The sequence below is a fragment of the Indicator indicator genome, chromosome 10, assembly GCF_027791375.1.
Source record: "Indicator indicator isolate 239-I01 chromosome 10, UM_Iind_1.1, whole genome shotgun sequence".
Lineage (NCBI taxonomy): Eukaryota > Metazoa > Chordata > Aves > Piciformes > Indicatoridae > Indicator > Indicator indicator.
This window is the reverse complement of record NC_072019.1, coordinates 17071116-17089460: the sequence shown is the minus strand read 5'-3', so window position 1 is coordinate 17089460 and position 18345 is coordinate 17071116. Positions and strand designations below refer to the sequence as shown.

The following is an 18345-nucleotide window of genomic DNA, read 5'->3' as shown; positions in this document are numbered from 1 at the left end:
GTTGTTCATTAGGTGGGAAGAGGTATTTCGGGGCTGGCATCTCCTCCATCCTGCCCTTGCGCACACATGAGGGAGTGAGAGCCCATCTGCTTTCTGGCTCTCTAGGAGGTCCCACATCATTCATGCATGTCCCATGTCACTGCTGCATCTGCTTTGCTGTGCAGGGAAAGCACGTGCCCCACAGTGGGGAGAGGGTGGTCTGCAGGGCTGAGGCATCCTACTGGGATGCCATCAGAGCCAGACAGTGGGAAGGGGAGGCTGAATGTGGGGCAGTCAGTGGGTTGCATTTGTGGTCACTAGAGCTGGGTACCCATGAGTGAAGTTGACACCAGCACATTACTTTGGTGGGGGGAAGCTCAATGGGTTCTCCCATCTCAGGGGCTGCATTCCCCAGGGGCAGAAGAGGCAGGAGGAATATCTGCAGCCAGGGATGGTGTCACCATCATCATCTCACAGCCCCTGAGGTTCCAGTGCAGAGCAGTGCCAGAGCCCTCCCTCCCTCCATCCCTGGGTCCAGATTTCTTCCCTGGAGGCTTCACTTCTTGCTTCCCCCTCACCAGTGTCCAACAGGACTAAGTCCCATGAAGGATGGCACGGGCTGCTATGACCGTCACATCGGTGTGGACTGCTCAGATGGCTTCAACGGGGGCTGTGAGCAGCTGTGCCTGCAGCAGATGGTCCCCTTGCCCGAGGAGCCTCTGCTCTACAACATCCTCATGTTCTGTGGGTGAGTGCCCCCTCACCGCCCTGGATACCCCCGAGGCACTGCTGTACCTTGCTGCTGCCTCCCTGAGCTCATAGGGTTGGGTAGCTTAGGAGGGAGGCCTCCTCCGTTCCTGGTGTCCCTGCTGGGGTGGTCTGATGGTCCCAGTCCCCACTATCAGGGGCCTCAGCTGATGGCGGACCCCATGCTGTCTTGCCAGGTGCATCGAGGACTACAAGCTGGGCACGGATGGGCGGTCGTGCCAGCTCATCTCTGAGTCGTGCCCTGAGGCAGGGGACTGTGGCGAGCCCCGTGAGCTGCCCATGAACCAGACCCTCTTTGGGGAGCTCTTCTATGGCTACAACAACCACTCCAAGGAGGTGGCCCCAGGGCAGGTGCTCAAAGGAACGTTCAGGTGAGTTGATGATATGGGGAGGTGACCCCCAGTATGGTCAGACCTTGCTGTCCTATCCAAGAAGAAGGCATGGGAAGCAGTCTAGGGGTGGACCTTAGTGAACTGCCTGGACCATCCATGTGTGGCCAAGCTTTGCAGCAGATGGAGGGATTGGTGGGAAGGGTGTATCTGAAGCTTTCCAGTGAGACTAGACATCTTTGTAACTCATTCGCAAAAGAAAGGCTTGGTGCTGGGTGGCTTTTGGAATGAGTCACTGACTGATGGGGCAGTTCCCCTGTCCTCCAGCCCTGCCCTGCCCTGCCCTGCCCTCTACAATTAACTTACAGGCAGAACAACTTTGCCCGGGGCTTGGAGCAGCAGCTGCCAGATGGGCTGATTGTGGCCACAGTGCCCCTGGAGAACCAGTGCCAAGAGGAACTTTCTGACCCCATGCCTGACCCTGAGTTTCTCACAGGTGAGTGAGTTTGGCTGGACCCATGCTTCTTCCAATGGGGCAGCTGCTGGTGTGCCCAGCTTTGGCATCTACCCTTCCCAGGGGATGGACTCCAGGCAGCTACTAACAGAGGAATGTGGATAGTAAGGTGTTTTGGAAGGTATCTTCAGGGTTGTCTCATGTGAGATCCCAGAGCTCTCAGGAGAGTTTGAGAGAGTACCCATGGGCCACACCTATGGTCTGATGAGTTCTGGTTGCTCTGGCAGAGTGCATGGCAGTGTAGGGGTGTGTGAAGGAAGATGCAGACCTGGGGGAGATGCTGGTGGGAGGGCAGAGCTAAGATACACCGGGAGAACTGTGTCAGTGGTCACCTCACAGCCATGGGGATGCTCAGCCCTGCCTGGAAGTGCTGGAGGACACCTGACTCCCGATGGGGCTCTGCTGCCCTTGACATGGATATAAGGAAGACATCATGGTCAGCATCACAGCAGGGCTGGTGGTACTGGGACTCTGGTAGTAGTTTTGCTAGGGAGAGAGAAGCCAATAAAATACTCTCTTTGTTTCCCACTGCTCTGCTGGGTCTTTGTGGCTGATAAAGGCAAAAAATTTTAAAAAAATAAAAAAGGAGAAGAGAAGAAAAGTAAAATCTTCTCAGCTTGTCAGTCAGCTGATCTGGATGTCGCCATGAGTTCATGAGAGGCAGAGCTGCTGAGTAAGGAAGGGCTGGTTTTGCATAAACACTTTGCAGAGCTTTGAAGCTGTTGGTAGCAGCTAACACCAAAGGGAGAGGCACTGGAAGGCAAAGGATCTTATCCTTATCCTCTGCCTTCATTTCTTGGGAAGGATGGGGAGATGCCTGCTAGTATCCTCCTGAGCTCCTGCAGAGCTGTGCTTTGCTGCCAAGCAGAGACGTGCTGTGTTGGCTGTATGGCAAAGGAGCTGCCAGGGAGGAGGTGGCTGTGTCCCAGCATCCTGCTGTGGCACACCAAGGGATGACTAGGGCACCAAAATCAGAGCCATAAGCACCCTTCAGTTGAATTTTCCTGGAGAAAGTCCAAAAGAGGCTGCAAAGGTTCTGAGGGAACTGCAGCATCTCTGTGAGGAGGAAAGGCTGAGACCTGGGACTGTTGAGCCTGGAGAAGAGCAGACTGAGAGGGGATCTGATCAATGAGGATCAATAGCTGAAGGGTGGGGGGCAAGAGGATGAGGTCAGACTCTTTTCAGTGGTGCTCAGTGGCAGGACAAGAGGCAACAGGCATAACGTGGAACCCAGGAGGATCCATCTGAACACAAGGAAAAAATTCTTTGCTGGGAGGGTGCTGGAGCACTGGAATGGGCTGCCCAGAGAGGTTGTGGATTCGTCTCACCTGGAGAGATTCCAAATCCACCTGGACATTGTGATCCTGGGTAACCTGCTGTGGGTGACCCTGCTTAAGGTGACCCTGCTTTAGGAGGGGGGTTGGATTAGAAGATCTCCAGAGGTCCTTTCCAATCCCCACCAGTCTGGGATTCTGGGGCTTTCTCTAGGATCAGAGGTCCCTGTGTTCCTCTGCTTGTGGAAACTGAGCAGCCAAGCACTTTGGCTTGTGCCTTGGGTGGGATGAAGTGGCTGCTAAGCTCTGGTCTCCATGAATTTCTGTCTCCCATAATGTCTGGAGAATGGGATGAGTTTTCCTGGAGAAGGAAAAACTCTAGGTCCTGGTCAGCCCCAGTGTTGCTATAATCACAGACTTCTTTGGGTTGGAAGGAACCTAGTTCAATCCCCAAAAACCCCCCAAAATCCAGATCAAAAACCTGATCTGCCACTAGATCAGGTTGCTCAAAGCTCCAAAGAACCTGACCTGTAGTGTTTGCAGGGATGGGGCATCTGCCACCTCTCTGGGCAACCTGGGCTAGTGTCTCACTACCTTCAGTATCAAAAATGTCTTCCTTCTGCCTAGTCTAAATCTCCTCTTTTAGTTTCAAACCATCACCCCTCGTCCGGTCACATCAGGCCCTGATGAAAAGCCTGTCCAGAGGGACTGGAAGCACTGACAGATGTGTGATGTCCACCTTACACATGTGTGCTGCTCAGCTCAGTCCTGGCAAAAGGGGACCCAGAGCTCTTGGTTAGCCACACGTGGTGTGATGGTGACCGTTCCCAGGCATGCAAACAGCTCATTAAAAAGCACAACTCTCGTTAGCAAAATAATTAGCACACCTGGGCATGTCTGGAGAGCAGGCAGGGAAGAAGCAGGAGGGAGGAGGCTCGTTATCTTCCCGGGCTGGCAGGATGAAAGGAGCCCACACGTTTTCTGTCAAAGCCATGATTTTAATTGCTGGAGAGTGGCTGACCCATGGCTCCAACTGCCTCACTGCCTCCCTGGAGGGACCTGGTGTGTGCACACTCCTTCCCTTGGCTTTTTCCCACCCCTTCCCATGCTGCTGGCTGCAGTGCCCCAGGCATACCATAGAATCATAGAGTGGTTGGGTTGGAAGGGAGCTTTAGAGCTCATCTTGTCCAACAACTCTGCAATGAACGGGAATAGCTTCAACCAGGTCAGGCTGCTCAGAGCCTCATCCAACCTGACATGGAATGCTTCCAGAGAAGGGGTATTTACCACCTCTCTGGGCAACCTGGGCCAGTGTTCTCTATCCTCAGCATAAAAGTTCTCCCTTCTATCCAGTCTAAATCTTCCTCCTTTTGTTTAAAGCCATGGATGATGGGCTGCAGCCATCCCTGTGGTGAAGCATTCCTGGGCAGTGGCACTGAGCCTTCATGTCCTTTCTCCAACAGGGATGGTGAACTTCAGTGAGGTGTCTGGGTACCCCCTCTTGCAGCACTGGAAGGTGCAGTCTGTCATGTACCATGTCCGACTCAACCAGCTGACCATCTCCCAGTGTAAGTGTGCAGGGCTGGGGGAAGAAGAGATGAAGGGATGGTGATTGATCACACAGCCTTATCCTGGCACTTGATGGGCTCAGAGGTTGGCTGCCCATCACAAGCGTGTAGAGAGCCAGCAAGGTCTTTGGGTCTGCTAGGATCTGAGCGTCTCCTCTCATCTCCTCCCCAGCCTTCAGCAATGCACTTCACTCTCTGGATGGGGCCACCTCCCGTGGAGATTTCGTGGCGCTGCTGGACCAGTTTGGCAACCACTACATCCAGGAGGCAGTGTATGGCTTTGAGGAATCTTGCTCCATCTGGTATCCCAACAGGCAGGTCCAGCGGCAGCTCTGGCTGGAGTATGAGGACATCAGCAAAGGTAGGAGCTTCCCTCATCCCTGGGAAGGTTCCCCACAGCCACCCCATGGGAGCAGGAAGCTGGGTTTGCTTTTGGCATAAAAGGGAAGTGCCCAGCCCGTGTCAGGGCTGTGTCCCATCTCATCCTCTCCTTCACACCACACTCTTGCACCTTTGAAGCTGTCCACAGGACTTCTGTGGACTGCAGCAGATGGTAGTCTGGGCCAGAAAGGAGGATAATTACCCACATCCCTGGGGACATGAGAGACGAAGGCACTAATCCCACCAAGCTGTCCTGCCTGATTCTGGACTTAACTGTTATTTGTCTTTAATCCTGTTCCTTCCTCCCTTTTGTCTCCACCATATCTGCTCTCTTCCACTTGCATCCTGCAGCCAAACTCTTCTCCCTTTAATGTCTTTTCTTCTCCCAGGCTGTCCCTGCTCTGCTTTTAATGTCTGGAAACCAGACCAGTTATGAACTGGTCCATCATGGTGTAGAGGGTATTTGGTGCTGTTACATCCTCATCGGTGCCTTATCTGCAGTGAAGTGTGATGGTTCCCCTGTGCAAGGGCTTTTGCAGGCAGGTGATGGCTGGTTTGGACATCAGCTTTCCAAAAGCAAAGGCAGCCTAACGCCTGCCTGCTGCTGACAGTCACCAGGACCACAGCATCTACATCAGTACAGGCTGGGGGATGAGGAGATGGAGAGCAGCCCTGTGGAGGACTTGGTGGTGCTGGTGGGTGAAAAGCTGGACACGAACTGGCAATGTGCACTCACAGCCCTGACACAGCCTTGTCCTGGGCTGCATCCCCACCTTCATGGGCAGCTGGTGGAGGGAGTGGATTCTGCCCCTCTGCTGAGACCCCATCTGCATTGCTGGAGTCCTCAGCACAGCAGAGATGTAGACCTGTTGGAGGACAGCCACAATAGGCCAGAGCAATGATGTGAAAGTTGGAATCCCTATGCTGTGAAGCCAGGCTGAGAGAGCTTTGGGTTTTTTTCACCTTGGAGAACACTCCGGGAGACCTTCTTGTGGCCTTTCAGTACTTAAAGGGGGGCTACAGGAAAGATAGAACAGGACTTTTTATCAGCACCTGTTGTGACAGGACAAGGGGTGATGGGTTTAAACTAAAAGAGGCAGATTTAGACTAGATGTGAGAAAGAAATTTTTTACGCTTAGGGTGGTGAGACACTGGCCCAGGATGCCCAGAGAGGTGGTAGATGGCCCATCCCTGGAACCATTCCAGGTCAGGTTGGATGGGACTCTGAGCAATCTGCTCCATTTGCAGATGTGCCTGCTCTCTGCAGGTGGTTGGCCTAGATGGCCATTAAAGACCCCTTCCAACCCAAACCATTCTGTGATTCTATGCTGCCTACACGTGTTTTGCTCTGTGGGCTGGGATTGCTTGATGCCCAAACCTGGTTGCAGCAAGCAAAAGCCATCTGCCAGGCTGAGACATTAGGGATACCAAGCAGAGCTGCTTCTTTTTAGGTGTCCTTGATTTGCAGCCCCCTGCCCAGGAGCTCTGGAGTGCAGGCAGTGTGAGTTTGGAGCTCACAGGCACCATGACCATCTCATCATTTCCATCATGAAGCTTCGCAGTCATCAGTATTGGCACCAGCCTACAGTGCTGCTCTTGCTGTGCCCCAGCCACGAAAACATTTGTTTTCTCTCCCAGGGCTGTTGTGTGGGAAAGGGTTCTTTCTGAACCTGAGGCTGGATCCTGCAAGCTCAGACCTCCTGAAGTCTGGACTTGTTCCCAAGCCCACCTGCAAGAGTACAGACCCGCTGCTGTTTCGCTGCGGGCTGCCTCCAGATGTAGCATCCTTTTGATTGCAAGTACTTTCTTTTCTCCTGCAATTTCCTCCTTTTTGATTTTCCTGCTTGGAGGCTTTTCAGGTCTGGCAATCTCTTCCCACCCACAGTATCACATTTCGGTTTCGCTCTGGAACCTGCCACTTTTCCTCCTTTGCTCTTTGTTTGCAAACGTCAGGAGCTGGAGTATCGATTGAGAAATCACAGGAGACAAACAGTTCCCTGGCTCCTTGGCTTTCCCTGGGCACCTGCTAAGCTGTGATTCACAGTCAGCCCAAAGTGATCCATTTCCAGCTCGCCAGGGGAGCAGAGCCATGCTCTTGGATCCCAGTTTTTTATTTAACAGCCTTGCTTTCTTTGCAGCAGTCTTGAGGAGGGACCGCAGCTGGCTCATTTCTCAGCAAACCCTTGCATTAGGAAGATCTCCCAAGTGAGCTAGGGACATGCTCTTGGGCAGCTTGTGGAGCAGCCAGCCCGTTCCAAACTAGTGCCCACAACACCCTGAGCCTGCCTCAGGGATGAAGTGTTGTCTGGGCATCCTTCAGCTTCCTCCAAACCCACCAGCCTGCTTTGGCCATCACCATTGTGCTGGTGAATGGAGTTGGAGGCTGGTCACTTGCAGTGTTCGGCAGGGCTCAGTCCTGGGCCCAGTTCTGTTTAATATCTTTATCAATGATCTGGATGAAGAGATCAAGGTCACACTCTGTATGTTTGCAGATGACACCAAATTGGGTGGGAGTTTGGATCTGCCTGACGGTGTGGAGGCTCTGCAGAGGGATCTGAACAGGCTGGAAGAACGTGTTGAGTCCAACTGTATGAGGTTCAACAAGGCCAAGTGCTGGGTTCCGCACTTGGGTCACAACAACTCAACAAATGCTTCAGGCTTGGGAAGGAGTAGCTTGAAACTGCCTGGTGGAAAAGAACCTGTGGGTGTTTGTTGATAGATGGCTGAACATGAGCCAGTGTGTGCCCAGGTGGCCAAGAAGGCCAACAGCATCCTGGACTGGATCAGCAATAGTGTGGCAGGCAGGACTAGAGCAGTGATTGTCCCCCTCTACTGGGCACTGGAGAGGCCACACCTTAAATACTGTGTTCAGTTATGGGCTCCTCACTCCAGGAAGGACATTGAGGTGCTGGAGCGTGTCCAGAGAAGGGCAACAAAGTTGGTGAACACAAATCTTGTGAGGAGTGGCTGAGGGAACTGAGCTTGTTCAGTCAGGAGAACAGGAGGCTGAAGGGGTCCTCCTTTCTCTCCACACCTCAGTGGAAGGAGGTGGTAGCAAGATGGGGGTTGGTCTCTTCTCCGAAGTAACAAATGATAGGTCAAGAAGAAACAGCCTCAAGTTGCACCAGATTTAGGTTAGACACGAGGAAAAATTTCTTCACTGAATGGCTGTCGTGCCCTGGAAGAGGCTGCCCAGGACAGTAGTGAAATTCCTACCCCTAGAGGGATTTTGAAGCTGTGTAGATGTGGTGCTGAGGGACATGGTTTAGTGGTGACCTGGCACTGCTGGGTTTAAGGGTTGGACTTGATGATTTCTAAGATCTTTTCCAATCTAACCAATTCTATGATTCTATCTTTGATGCAGAGCCAGGGACATTCTTTGGCAGGGCTTTTGGGCGAAAAGCACCATTCCCCTGCACAACAAGGCTCACAACAGTGGGGTGGTGCTGTCCAAGGAACAGCAGATGCTACCTTCTTGTCTTTTCTGCTGGGACTTTTCCCCTTGCATCAAATTATTTCCTGCTACGAGTGCTGTGGAGCAAAGCTCACCAAGTGCAGGGTCTGTCTCTCTGCCCCGTGCTGTGGTGACATGGTGGCACATCTTTTTTTCCAAGCTTGTTGCCTAAGGGTTAGCAGAACCACAGCCTGGCTGGGCTTCTGCAGCCCTGATAAATTTATCTACCGCCATCTCTCCCTTGTCTTCTGCTTAATAATAATGCTTTGTGAGCTAAACCCTTAAGGAAAGACCTCATTTCCATGCCCAGCTGCAACTTTTCTGCCTCCATCACACCCCATGACAAGTGCAAAGAGACACGAGGAGTGAGACTTGAGCTAGGTTCTTAAAGGAGGTGCTGCCCATCTTCCTTCCTAGAATCACAGAATTGGGTTGGAAGGGGTTTAAGGTCATCTAGTCCAACCCCCTGCAGAAAACAGGGACATCTTTAACTAGATCAGGTTGTTCAGGACCCCATCAAGTTTGACCTTGAATATCTCCACTATTTTACCACTCTCATTGTAAAGAGCCTAAATGTACTCCATTCAAACCATTTCCCCTCGACCTATTGCTACATGCCCCTTCTTCTGCAGGAGGGGCTGAGGGGCTGCAGAGGGATTTTGGTGGCTTTGTAGACATCTCAGGAGCTTTCTGTGCACTGCGAGGCACTAGTAAGTCTTCCTTGCACATTCTGTGCTCTCTGGTGATGCTAGCTGCAGCCCTTTGTGGTGGGAGTACTGATTTAAGCATCATTGCTGTACACCCCGGTCTGGAACTTATCCTCTCTGTTCTCCAACTAATCTTCTCTCTATCACATCACCTTTGCTGAGGGCCCTTTGGAACCAAGGGAATTGAGCAAAGAATTCAGCTGTTGGTCCAAGAGGGCTCTTGCAGGGCTTTGTCAGGACATCAGTGTAGGCTGAAGGTGCCCAGGCAGGCCCTCTTGAATCTGCAAGGGTAGTCTGTCCCAGTGCCAGGCAAAGGGCTGGGGTGGGAGAAAATGAGGCACAGGGAGACAAAGGACCTGTAAAGGTAGAGACCAGGCTGGGGCTTTCAGTCCTGATTTCTCCTTTGAAGACCAGTGAGTATTTCATCCCTACAGAGCAAACAGGGAGCTCCCAGGGAGGCAGGGAGTCTCCGGGCAGCACTGTCTCTCTTCTGGGAGGAAAGCAGAGTTCCAGCCCCTCACATCCCTTTAATGATGGTTTGGAGCCCACGCTGGTACCCCTTATTTCCCCCTTCCCCAGGCAACTCTCCCTCAGACGAGTCAGAGGAGCGAGAGCGGGACCCCAAGGTGCTCACCTTCCCCGAGTACATTGCCAGCCTCTCCGAGTCAGGCACCAAGCGCATGGCAGCCGGCGTGCGAATGGAATGCCAGAGCCGTGGGCGCTGCCCCTCCTCCTGCCCCCTCTGCCACGTCACCTCTGGTCCTGATGTGCCAGCTGAGCCCATCCTGCTGGAGGTCACCAAAGCAGCTCCCATCTATGAGCTGGTCACCAACAACCAGACCCAGCGGGTAAGGAACCACTGGCTGGGGGTGGTGATGTGGGCATGAAGGGTGGCAGGACAGCATCAGAGTGGTTTTGCAGGCAGCTTGCCATGATGGCATCATGTCAAGCTGTGGCAGCCCTTGCCTGTTGGCCAGCCCTTCTGTACAGGGTGGATGGGCCGTGCTGAATCCACCAGGAGATGGATGAGCACTGATTTAAGTGATGGAGGGATGGGAGCTCAGCTGCTTGGTGCTGACCACCTTCTCCTCTCTCCCAGCTCTTGCAGGAGGCCACCATGAGCTCACTGTGGTGCTCAGGCAGCGGGGATGTCATTGAGGACTGGTGCCGCTGTGACTCGAGTGCCTTCGGGGCTGATGGGCTGCCCACCTGCGCGCCTCTGCCCCACCCCATGTAGGTCTCCACATGTCCCAGACTGGCTTCTTGGTGTGGTGGATCTGGTAGGAGTTGGCAATGGCAGGAGGTGGTGGGCTAGGGTGGCTTTGTGGGACAGGTTTGCAAGTGGATGAGGGACCTGGAAGTCAGGCAGATGGTGCAGAGATGCAGTGTCTTTTCTAAATTCAGCCAGGGACTGGGGAGCTGGTTTTGGAACCATCCTCGTGGAACAACCCTAGGGAGGGATCCCTTTGAACCAGCACACCTAGAGCCAGGAGGGGTAGAAGAAGAGGAGTCTCTCCCATGAACTGATGGTTTTGAAGGCCTTTTTTGTGAGAAAGCAATACAAAACCAGTACTTACATACTACTGTAGAGAAACCAGATGAGTTCTGGTGCGTTTGCATGTGGTCTGCAGAGCAGCATGAGTGGCACTTGGTCTGTACCAGCCATGGGAACTGGTTGCCCTCAGCATCTGCCCATCCTTTGTGTCTCAGTCTGATGGTTTTGCAGCCTTTCTAAGGCACAGATGAGCAGCAAAGTGGTGCTAGATGTGGGTGAGCATGGGTAGGTGTTGGGGGATGGCTGGCAGACCTTGCCCTTTTGAGATGCTAACCGGCCAGCATTGGCCCCCAGCCTTCGGCTCTCCACTGTTCATGAACCCAGCAGTACACTGGTGGTGCTGGAGTGGGGGCACTCAGAGCCTCCCATCGGGGTGCAGATCGTCGACTACCTCCTCCGTCAAGAGAAAGTCACTGACAGAATGGACCACTCCAAGGTGGAGACAGGTGAGTGGAGACTCTACTAGTTCCCTCTGTGGAGGGTGGGTTGGAGATGTTGGAGGAGAACCTCTGTCTCCCTCTTGGAAAGGGGATGCTGCAACATACCCAGTATGCAGTGGAAGAGAAAGCAGTCCCTCTGCTGCCCACCATGTTGCAGAAGCAGCAGCCCCACCCCATGGTGATGAGCCTTGCTGGAAAAGCAACGTGGCCATCTCTGCACCCACCTCATGTGTGAGCCTTGGTCTCCCTCAGCACCAGACAGCACAGTATCAGGCACAGAGCTCAGCAGCTGTCCACAGCCCTGGGGACACCTGTGTCATCACCCATGGCACATCCTCCCCTCTCTCCCTAGAGACAGTGCTGAGCTTCGTGGATGACATCATCTCCGGTGCCAAGTCACCCTGCGCCATGCCAGCCCAAGTGCCCGACAGGCTCTCCTCCACCATCTCCCTCATCATTCGCTGCCTGGAGCCTGACACCACCTACATGTGAGTTGTCTCCCCCATGCCATGCACATGGCAATGCTGTCACTCTGGCCATGATGCTGCTGTCTGATGTTGCCTGTGTTTGCATGAGGTCCTGGGAGTCAAGAGCTTCACCTTTTTCCTTCCTGGTCAGGTTCACACTCTGGGGAGTTGATAACACAGGAAGACGCTCCAGGTCCAGTGATGTGACTGTCAAGACTCCCTGCCCTGTAGTAGATGATGTGAAAGCTCAAGGTGAGATGGAAAGAGCTCCTGGGCTTTGATGCCTGAGAATGGCAATAGGCTGCTCCCCCTTCCAGACTGTCCTTGCACACATCTCATATCCTGGCTGTAACATCTCCTTCATCTGTGGTGGCCCAGGTGCTGCTGTTGAGGGTTGGCATGAAGGGTGGTAGGAGGCAATGCATCTTCTCCACAAACAAACGCAAAGGCACTCTGTGTTGGTGGAGGGGAGAGAGCAGAGGTGGGGGACAAGCATTCAGGACATACCAAAATACCTGGCTGTCCTACCCAGAAAGCAACTGCTGGCATAGGTGGTGGCTGTTTGTGTGCTGTCTGATAAAGTAATGGCTTTTTACTAACAGTACCTGATGGCCCCACATGTATCTTTTCCTAATTGGACCAAACTACAGGAACCTAACCTGGACTGATTCTGAGGAATGCCATCTGCTCTCTTGTTTCTTAAACGGGACCTTGTCTTGATATGACATAAATCATAACTCAGGGGGACAAGCCTTGGGTCTGGGCATGGTTTCCCTAGAGCTGAGTTTTAGCCTGGTGGGCTTGGTTCATGCCTTTCCTTGCATCCTACTGAATAGCTTCTCTGCTTCTGTCCAGAAATAGCAGACAAGATCTACAACCTCTTCAATGGCTACACCAGTGGCAAGGAGCAGCAAACAGCCTACAACACTCTGCTGGACCTGGGTTCCCCCAGCCTGCACCGAGTCCTTTACCACTACAACCAGCACTATGAGAGCTTTGGGGAGTTCACCTGGCGCTGCGAAGATGAGCTGGGGCCCAGGTAGGCTCAACAGCTGGACTGGCTAGGCAGGCAGCCAGGCTAGCCCACCAACAGGCTTACCCTCATAGATGTTGGTGCCCAGGAGGAGGGTTCTTGGGCAAATCTCATTAATTTGTTTGATGATTGAGCTTAGTCTCACAGTTGAGTTCCTCTTCTACTGAATACTGTACATGTGTTTGGGGTTTAAACGTCTTCCTTGAAGGACCATGACAACAGTCAACCCATTGTTACTGTCCATCCCACCAGTCCTATACTGTCTCTGGAGTTTTGCCTAGTCCATCTATCTATGCCAAGTAACGTGGGAAGAGTTTGAGATTCGCTTTTTCCCTCAGTAGGTGCTTCCGCAGGCAAAAAGGTAGAAGCTCTTGGAGAAATAATGGACCTTTGAGGAATGGAGCTTGTTCTGGGTGAGAAGGGGAGAAAATGCAGTTGAATTGCATTGCTAGAGAAGGGCCCCAGGTGATGATGGAGGGAAGAAGGTTCAAGGAAGTGGTTGTACCTTCAAGCCTGCTGGAGAGGGTGGCACAGAAGAGCCTGGTTGTGGAAGCTGCTGGATGAAGTGCATGCAAGCGCACATACTTGTGCTGACCCATGCCAAGAACAGATGTGGCTTTCCTCCTTTTCCTGGGCTTTGGCTTGAGTTGAGCGCATCTCTGTGTGTTGAGCTCACTGTCATTTGCGGCTCAAAGCAGATGAGGGATTGACCTTGGGTCTGAGTTGCAAATATGTTCCCTCTCTTTTGATCCTTGCCCATGGTCATGTGGGACACAAGTGTTTTGGTGGCAGTGCTGAGCTGCCACATCAGTTTGTTGGGGCCTTTCCTGCCTGGGAGAGTCCCTTTATACCTGAGTGAGTACCGTGTCTTCTCCCAAGGCTCCTCCAGGTGATTACAGCCCCTCCAGCTTCCTGGGGATGGGGTGCCGGGTGCCAAGGGCTTGCAGAGGCAACCAGATGTTCCCTTCTCCCCATGTCCTTTGATGTCTGCTTTTGTCTACATGGTTTCCCAGTAACATGGATGTTTCTAGTTAGTTTAGCAAGCTGTGCTGGGAGATTGTGTGAGCTGCAGTGGTGTTTCATAGCATCTGGACTCCAAAGAACTGGAGCCTTGAGTTCATGAAGAAATCAGAATTACTTCAAATGTACGTCAGCAACAGCTCCCATCTATGAAAGTCATGGCCTCCATCTTACCCACGTCCCACACCTCCTCTTGCTGGTCCCAGCACTAACTTTCTTCTAGCCCTGCTTCTCCAGGTGATCCCCTATGGATTTCTAGCAGAGGACTGAAAATCCTCCATGTAGCTTCTCTGTCCTCCAAACCTCTGCTAGTCATTCAGACTCAGCAAACTGCTAGTGTCTGTCTTGCCCTTAGTATTTTAGACATGCCTCCTAGTTCAGGTTTGGTGGGAAATCCCCAAGACATCCTCCACTCCCTGGGACAAAGCTGGGTGGTCTCCTCCTTCCCCTTTTCTGACTTCCTCTCTTGATAGAAATTTGAACTCTTGGAGGCACAGTCTCAAAGCTCAGTAGTGACATCCCAGCACATGAGATCTTGTTAAGGCTGAGGCCCCAACGAGCTCCTCTGCCTAGGTTTGCTTCATTCCCATGACACCAAGTGGGAGAAGCAAGCTTGGACTTACTTATCACCTTGGTCTTGTGGCCAGCTGTGGCAATGCTGCTTTGTCTCCGTTTCCAGATGTGAAATCCAGCCTTGTTTTGCACAGACCATCTGACATCTGTTGTGATGGTTCACGTGAGGAGTTCATAAAACTCCTTATGTGACAGACTGGAGTTCTCACACAGCCATAGCCAACACCAAGGCTGAGCATTGTCATTGCTGCCTCAGTGAGGAGACCAAGGACCAGCCAGACCATGAGGTGGAAGCTGCCTCCTTGACCCCCATGAGGCAGAGATGCATGGAGTAGCCAGAAATATCATCAAATAGCCCAAACTTGCTGCCTGAATCTCTGAGCCAGAGGGTTAATCCCACCCTCTGGAAGTGCTGGAGCACTTGGGATGGGCTAACGCAGGCTGCTGATGAAGTGTTTGCAGCTCGCGCTGCTTGGAAGGAGAGGTTCAGGCAGCTGCAGTGGGCTCTGGTGATGACAAATCTTGGAAAGCAGACCTCCTGTTTGATCGTCTGCGAGGGTGCAGCATCCAGACTGGTGGTGACAGGACAAATCACTTGCAGATGACATTATTTAGTCAGCAGGCAGACTGTTTGTTTTGCTGTTGCTGATGCTCCTTTGAAGTCCTGGATTTGGACCCACGCGACTGACTCTACCATGTCCCTCCTCCACGTGGCCATGCTGCCTTCTGGCTCTGCTCACTTGGAGTCAGCCTTCTGGGTGACACTGGCTGCTGGGGTTATGAAAGTGAGTTGCTCTCACCCAGTCTGAGAAGGGCTGCAGGGACTTTTCATAAGGAGAAGAAATGCAGGGAAGTGGTGGAATCCCCATCCCTGGAGGGACTGAAAAGCCATTTAAGGTGTGGTTCTGAGGGGCATGGTTTAGTGGTGACCTGGCAGTGCTGGCTTAATGAAGGGGCTTGATGATGGTCTCTTCCAAAATGACTCTGTGAAAGGCAAGTCATTTTTCAGCAAGCAGTAAGTGGAAGTAGGGTTTGATGTGAGGTCTGGTGGTGTTGATGGCCTTTGAGACAAAATCTGTGGGATCATGTTCAACAGTCATGGCACTTTGCCTAGATGCAAGAACCAAGACTAGTGAGAGGTCAGCTACCTTCTCACAGCTGGAAGACCTGGCCAGCTCAGGTGACTGTCTCCATTCAGTACCATGCTAAACAACTTCATCCTCTCTGCTTTGCTCTGGATGTGAGCCTTGGGCCTGCGGCTGTCACGTGGCTGCAGCGCTGGACAATCGCTTGCTGGCTCCAGACTGGCCCTTCAGAGCTGCAGCCACCTCTGTGATGGACCTCTTGAAGACCTCTCCGGGAAAGCCAAAGCTGGCTCTGGCTGGCCTGGGGTAAATTAATTCCTCTCCAAGCAGCTCTGGAGGAAGGTGTGGAGGGGTGTGGATTTTCCTCCATGATTGGTACATGGATCCTTGAGCTGTCAAACCCACCACAACACAGATGTGTGCTCCACAACCTCTGCTATCCAAGCAAGAATGTAACAAAGAGGGCTTTGATTCCTAGTATCAAGATTTGTACCTCCACTGCTTATTCTATGCTGAGTTAAAGCTACCAAGATGTTGTATCTTCTCTTCTCTAGAGAAGCCCATCAACTGACCTTGGAGCAGTCTAGGAAACTTGTCCCAGCTCCTGAGATAATTTTGTCCTGATTTCCAGACACAGGTGATACTCATCTTCAAGACACTATCCCTGAAGATCACCCCAAGTGCTAGAAGAGCTAGAACATCATGTGGTTTGTCTGGACAAACTGGTTTTCATGATCAAAGCATTAGGAGCATTAAGAGGACAAACGTGAAGAGAACACAACGTAGGTCATATTTGGCCAGGATCCTCTGTGCTCTTCCAAGATCTCATCCAACATGAGGCATTGGTCATTTAGTATGGGCTCACTACCCAAACAAGCCTGTCCTGAGGCTGTGTTGCTTGGGGGGTGCTGTGTGTTTGTCTTCTGTTGAAGATGGATTCCTTGTGGATTCCCTCTGTCACCTGAGCTCCTCTGCTGGCTTCCTTGGCTGAGTTACAGGTCTTTAATGCCATGACCTGCCTGCCTTTATTTTGCTTTCTGCAACTGGAAGATGCAAAATGCACATGCAAAGAACTGGGGAGCTCTACCCCATCCCCTGCTCAATCAGAGTGTTTTAGATCAAAGCTATGTTGTCTACTTCAATATAATCTTTCTAATCTGCATGATGTCCTGTGGGATGTGTTTCCTAAACTCCCCTGTGGAGAAGGACTTGAGGGTACTGGTAGATGAAAAGCTGGGCATTAGCTAGCAATGTTCCAGCTGTGTCCTGGGCTGATCCCCCAGCAACATGGGCAGCAGGTAGAGGGAGGGGATTATGCCCCTCTGCCCTCCTCTGCTGAGACCCCATCTGTAGTGCTGGGGCCAGCTCTGGAGTCTTCAGCACAGGAAAGATATGGACCTGTTTGAGAGCTTGGAGAAAGCCCAAGGGAGACCTTCTTGTGGCCTTTCAGTGCTTAAAATCTGGGGATGGACTTTTTATTAGGGCCTGTTGTGATGGGCTTAAACTAAGAGAGGGAGATTTAGATTAGAGATAAGAAATTTTTGATGCTTAGGGTGGTAAGACCCTGCCCCAAGTTGTTCAGAGAGGTGGTAGATGCCCCATCCCTGCAAACATTCCAGGTCAGGTTGTTTGGGGCTCTGAGCAATCTGTTGACTGCAGGTGGGTTGGACTGGACGACCTTTAAAGGTCTCTTCCAACCCCAGTCTATGATTCTATGATTACAAGTCATATACCAGGACCATCATATATTTTGCATCTTGTGATCTTACATTTCATGAGGATCCTGATTTTTATCTCACCTTCAGCCTTCCAATCAGACCCTTCCCAAAAGCCAGATATTATATTTGGTTTGGGTCTTTTTCCTGAAGCTCCTTGGTGCTCACTGACATCCCAGCACGCCAGCTGCCAGTGCTGGGTATTTTGTCTCTTCCTACACCAAGTCATGAGTGACCAGCACAGTTTCCAGACATGCACACGTGCTTTATGGAGAGGACACACATGGTGACGCTGCCCTGGCCTGACCACCTTAGTCATGTCTGACCGCTTTTAGCACTGTGCCCCCACTTGCTGCCTATTGGATCCCACCTCCCTATCCTGTTATACTTGGGGCCCAGTAGCTGCAGCAGTGGCTGGTGATGCCATTTGAGTTGTAGATGTTGTCCATCCCATGGGATGTTGGAGGTTTCACAGCTACACCTTTGACTATTGCCTCATTAAAACATCAGCAAATCTGTCCTTGTTGTGGGGACAATATAAGATGAGAGAAGCAGGGACAGGGCAGGGAAGTGGGAGTCACAAAACTATTGCAGTAAGTCCAGCACCACCGTGGTGGCCTGGGCATCTCTGACCTGCTTAGGGGCTGCTCCCATGTGCATTCAGGCTTGTGGTGCTGCCACGAGTCTGGTGACAGGGTCTGTTCATCCTGGCAGTGTTGGGCTCCACTCTGCTGCTCTCCACTCTGCTCTTGCATCATCTCTTCTCCCTCCAGGTCCTTAACCGTCTTTGCTTTTCTCTCCTCATACACTCCTCCTGCCCTTCCCACCATCCCCCCGTGCTGTGTCCATCACTCCCACTGCCCCTCACTGTCCATCCCCCCTGGCATGTCCCCTTGCCCGCCCTCGCTGCAGGAAGGCCGGCCTCATCCTCTCTCAACTGGGGGACCTCAGTAGCTGGTGCAATGGCCTCCTGCAAGAGCCCAAGATCAGCCTGCAGCGCTCGTCCCTCAAGTACCTGGCCTGCCGCTACAGCGAGATCAAGCCCTATGGGCTCGACTGGTTGGAGCTCAGCCGGGACCTCAAGAAGACGTGCGAGGAGCAGACGCTGAGTGTCCTTTACAATGACTATGGTGACAAGGACTACTGAGGGTTGCTTTCACGCTGGCCTTCCCATGGGCATTTGTGAGGGTTTTATACGTGGACCCATGGAGTGGGGGAGGGTGTTGCTGATGTCTCTGGAGACAAAAATTTGGACTGGGGAGTGAAAGTGGCTGCTCTGTGCAGGACTGACTCAGTATTAGTTTCTTCTTTGACTTGGCCAAAAGCCTTTCTAGTTAGAAGTCTTGTGGGACCCAGTTTTCTTGGTTTTGTTTATTCATTTTGCCAAGAGGTTCCTCAGCATTGGTGGAGAAGGCAAACTGGGAGGGCACAGCCCTCTCCTCCTGCCCCATCCCTGCCCTGGCTGTGGGGACCATCCCCAAGG

The 18345-nt window shown here is 52.4% G+C and overlaps 1 protein-coding gene across 1 annotated transcript in view; it reads left to right on the top strand.

Annotated features, from left to right (window-relative positions):
• ASTN1 (astrotactin 1) overlaps positions 1 to 18009 on the top strand; it is a 61643-nt gene extending 43634 nt beyond the window's left edge. Inside the window, exons 12-23 of the mRNA XM_054384608.1 lie at positions 561 to 727; positions 924 to 1118; positions 1445 to 1572; positions 4328 to 4432; positions 4605 to 4793; positions 9554 to 9822; positions 10074 to 10207; positions 10824 to 10975; positions 11322 to 11457; positions 11588 to 11688; positions 12292 to 12475; positions 17775 to 18009. Coding sequence (XP_054240583.1) covers positions 561 to 727; positions 924 to 1118; positions 1445 to 1572; positions 4328 to 4432; positions 4605 to 4793; positions 9554 to 9822; positions 10074 to 10207; positions 10824 to 10975; positions 11322 to 11457; positions 11588 to 11688; positions 12292 to 12475; positions 17775 to 18009 — 1995 coding nt within the window. The remainder of the gene's footprint in view (positions 1 to 560; positions 728 to 923; positions 1119 to 1444; positions 1573 to 4327; positions 4433 to 4604; positions 4794 to 9553; positions 9823 to 10073; positions 10208 to 10823; positions 10976 to 11321; positions 11458 to 11587; positions 11689 to 12291; positions 12476 to 17774) is intronic.
• Positions 18010 to 18345: the final 336 nt, after the last annotated feature.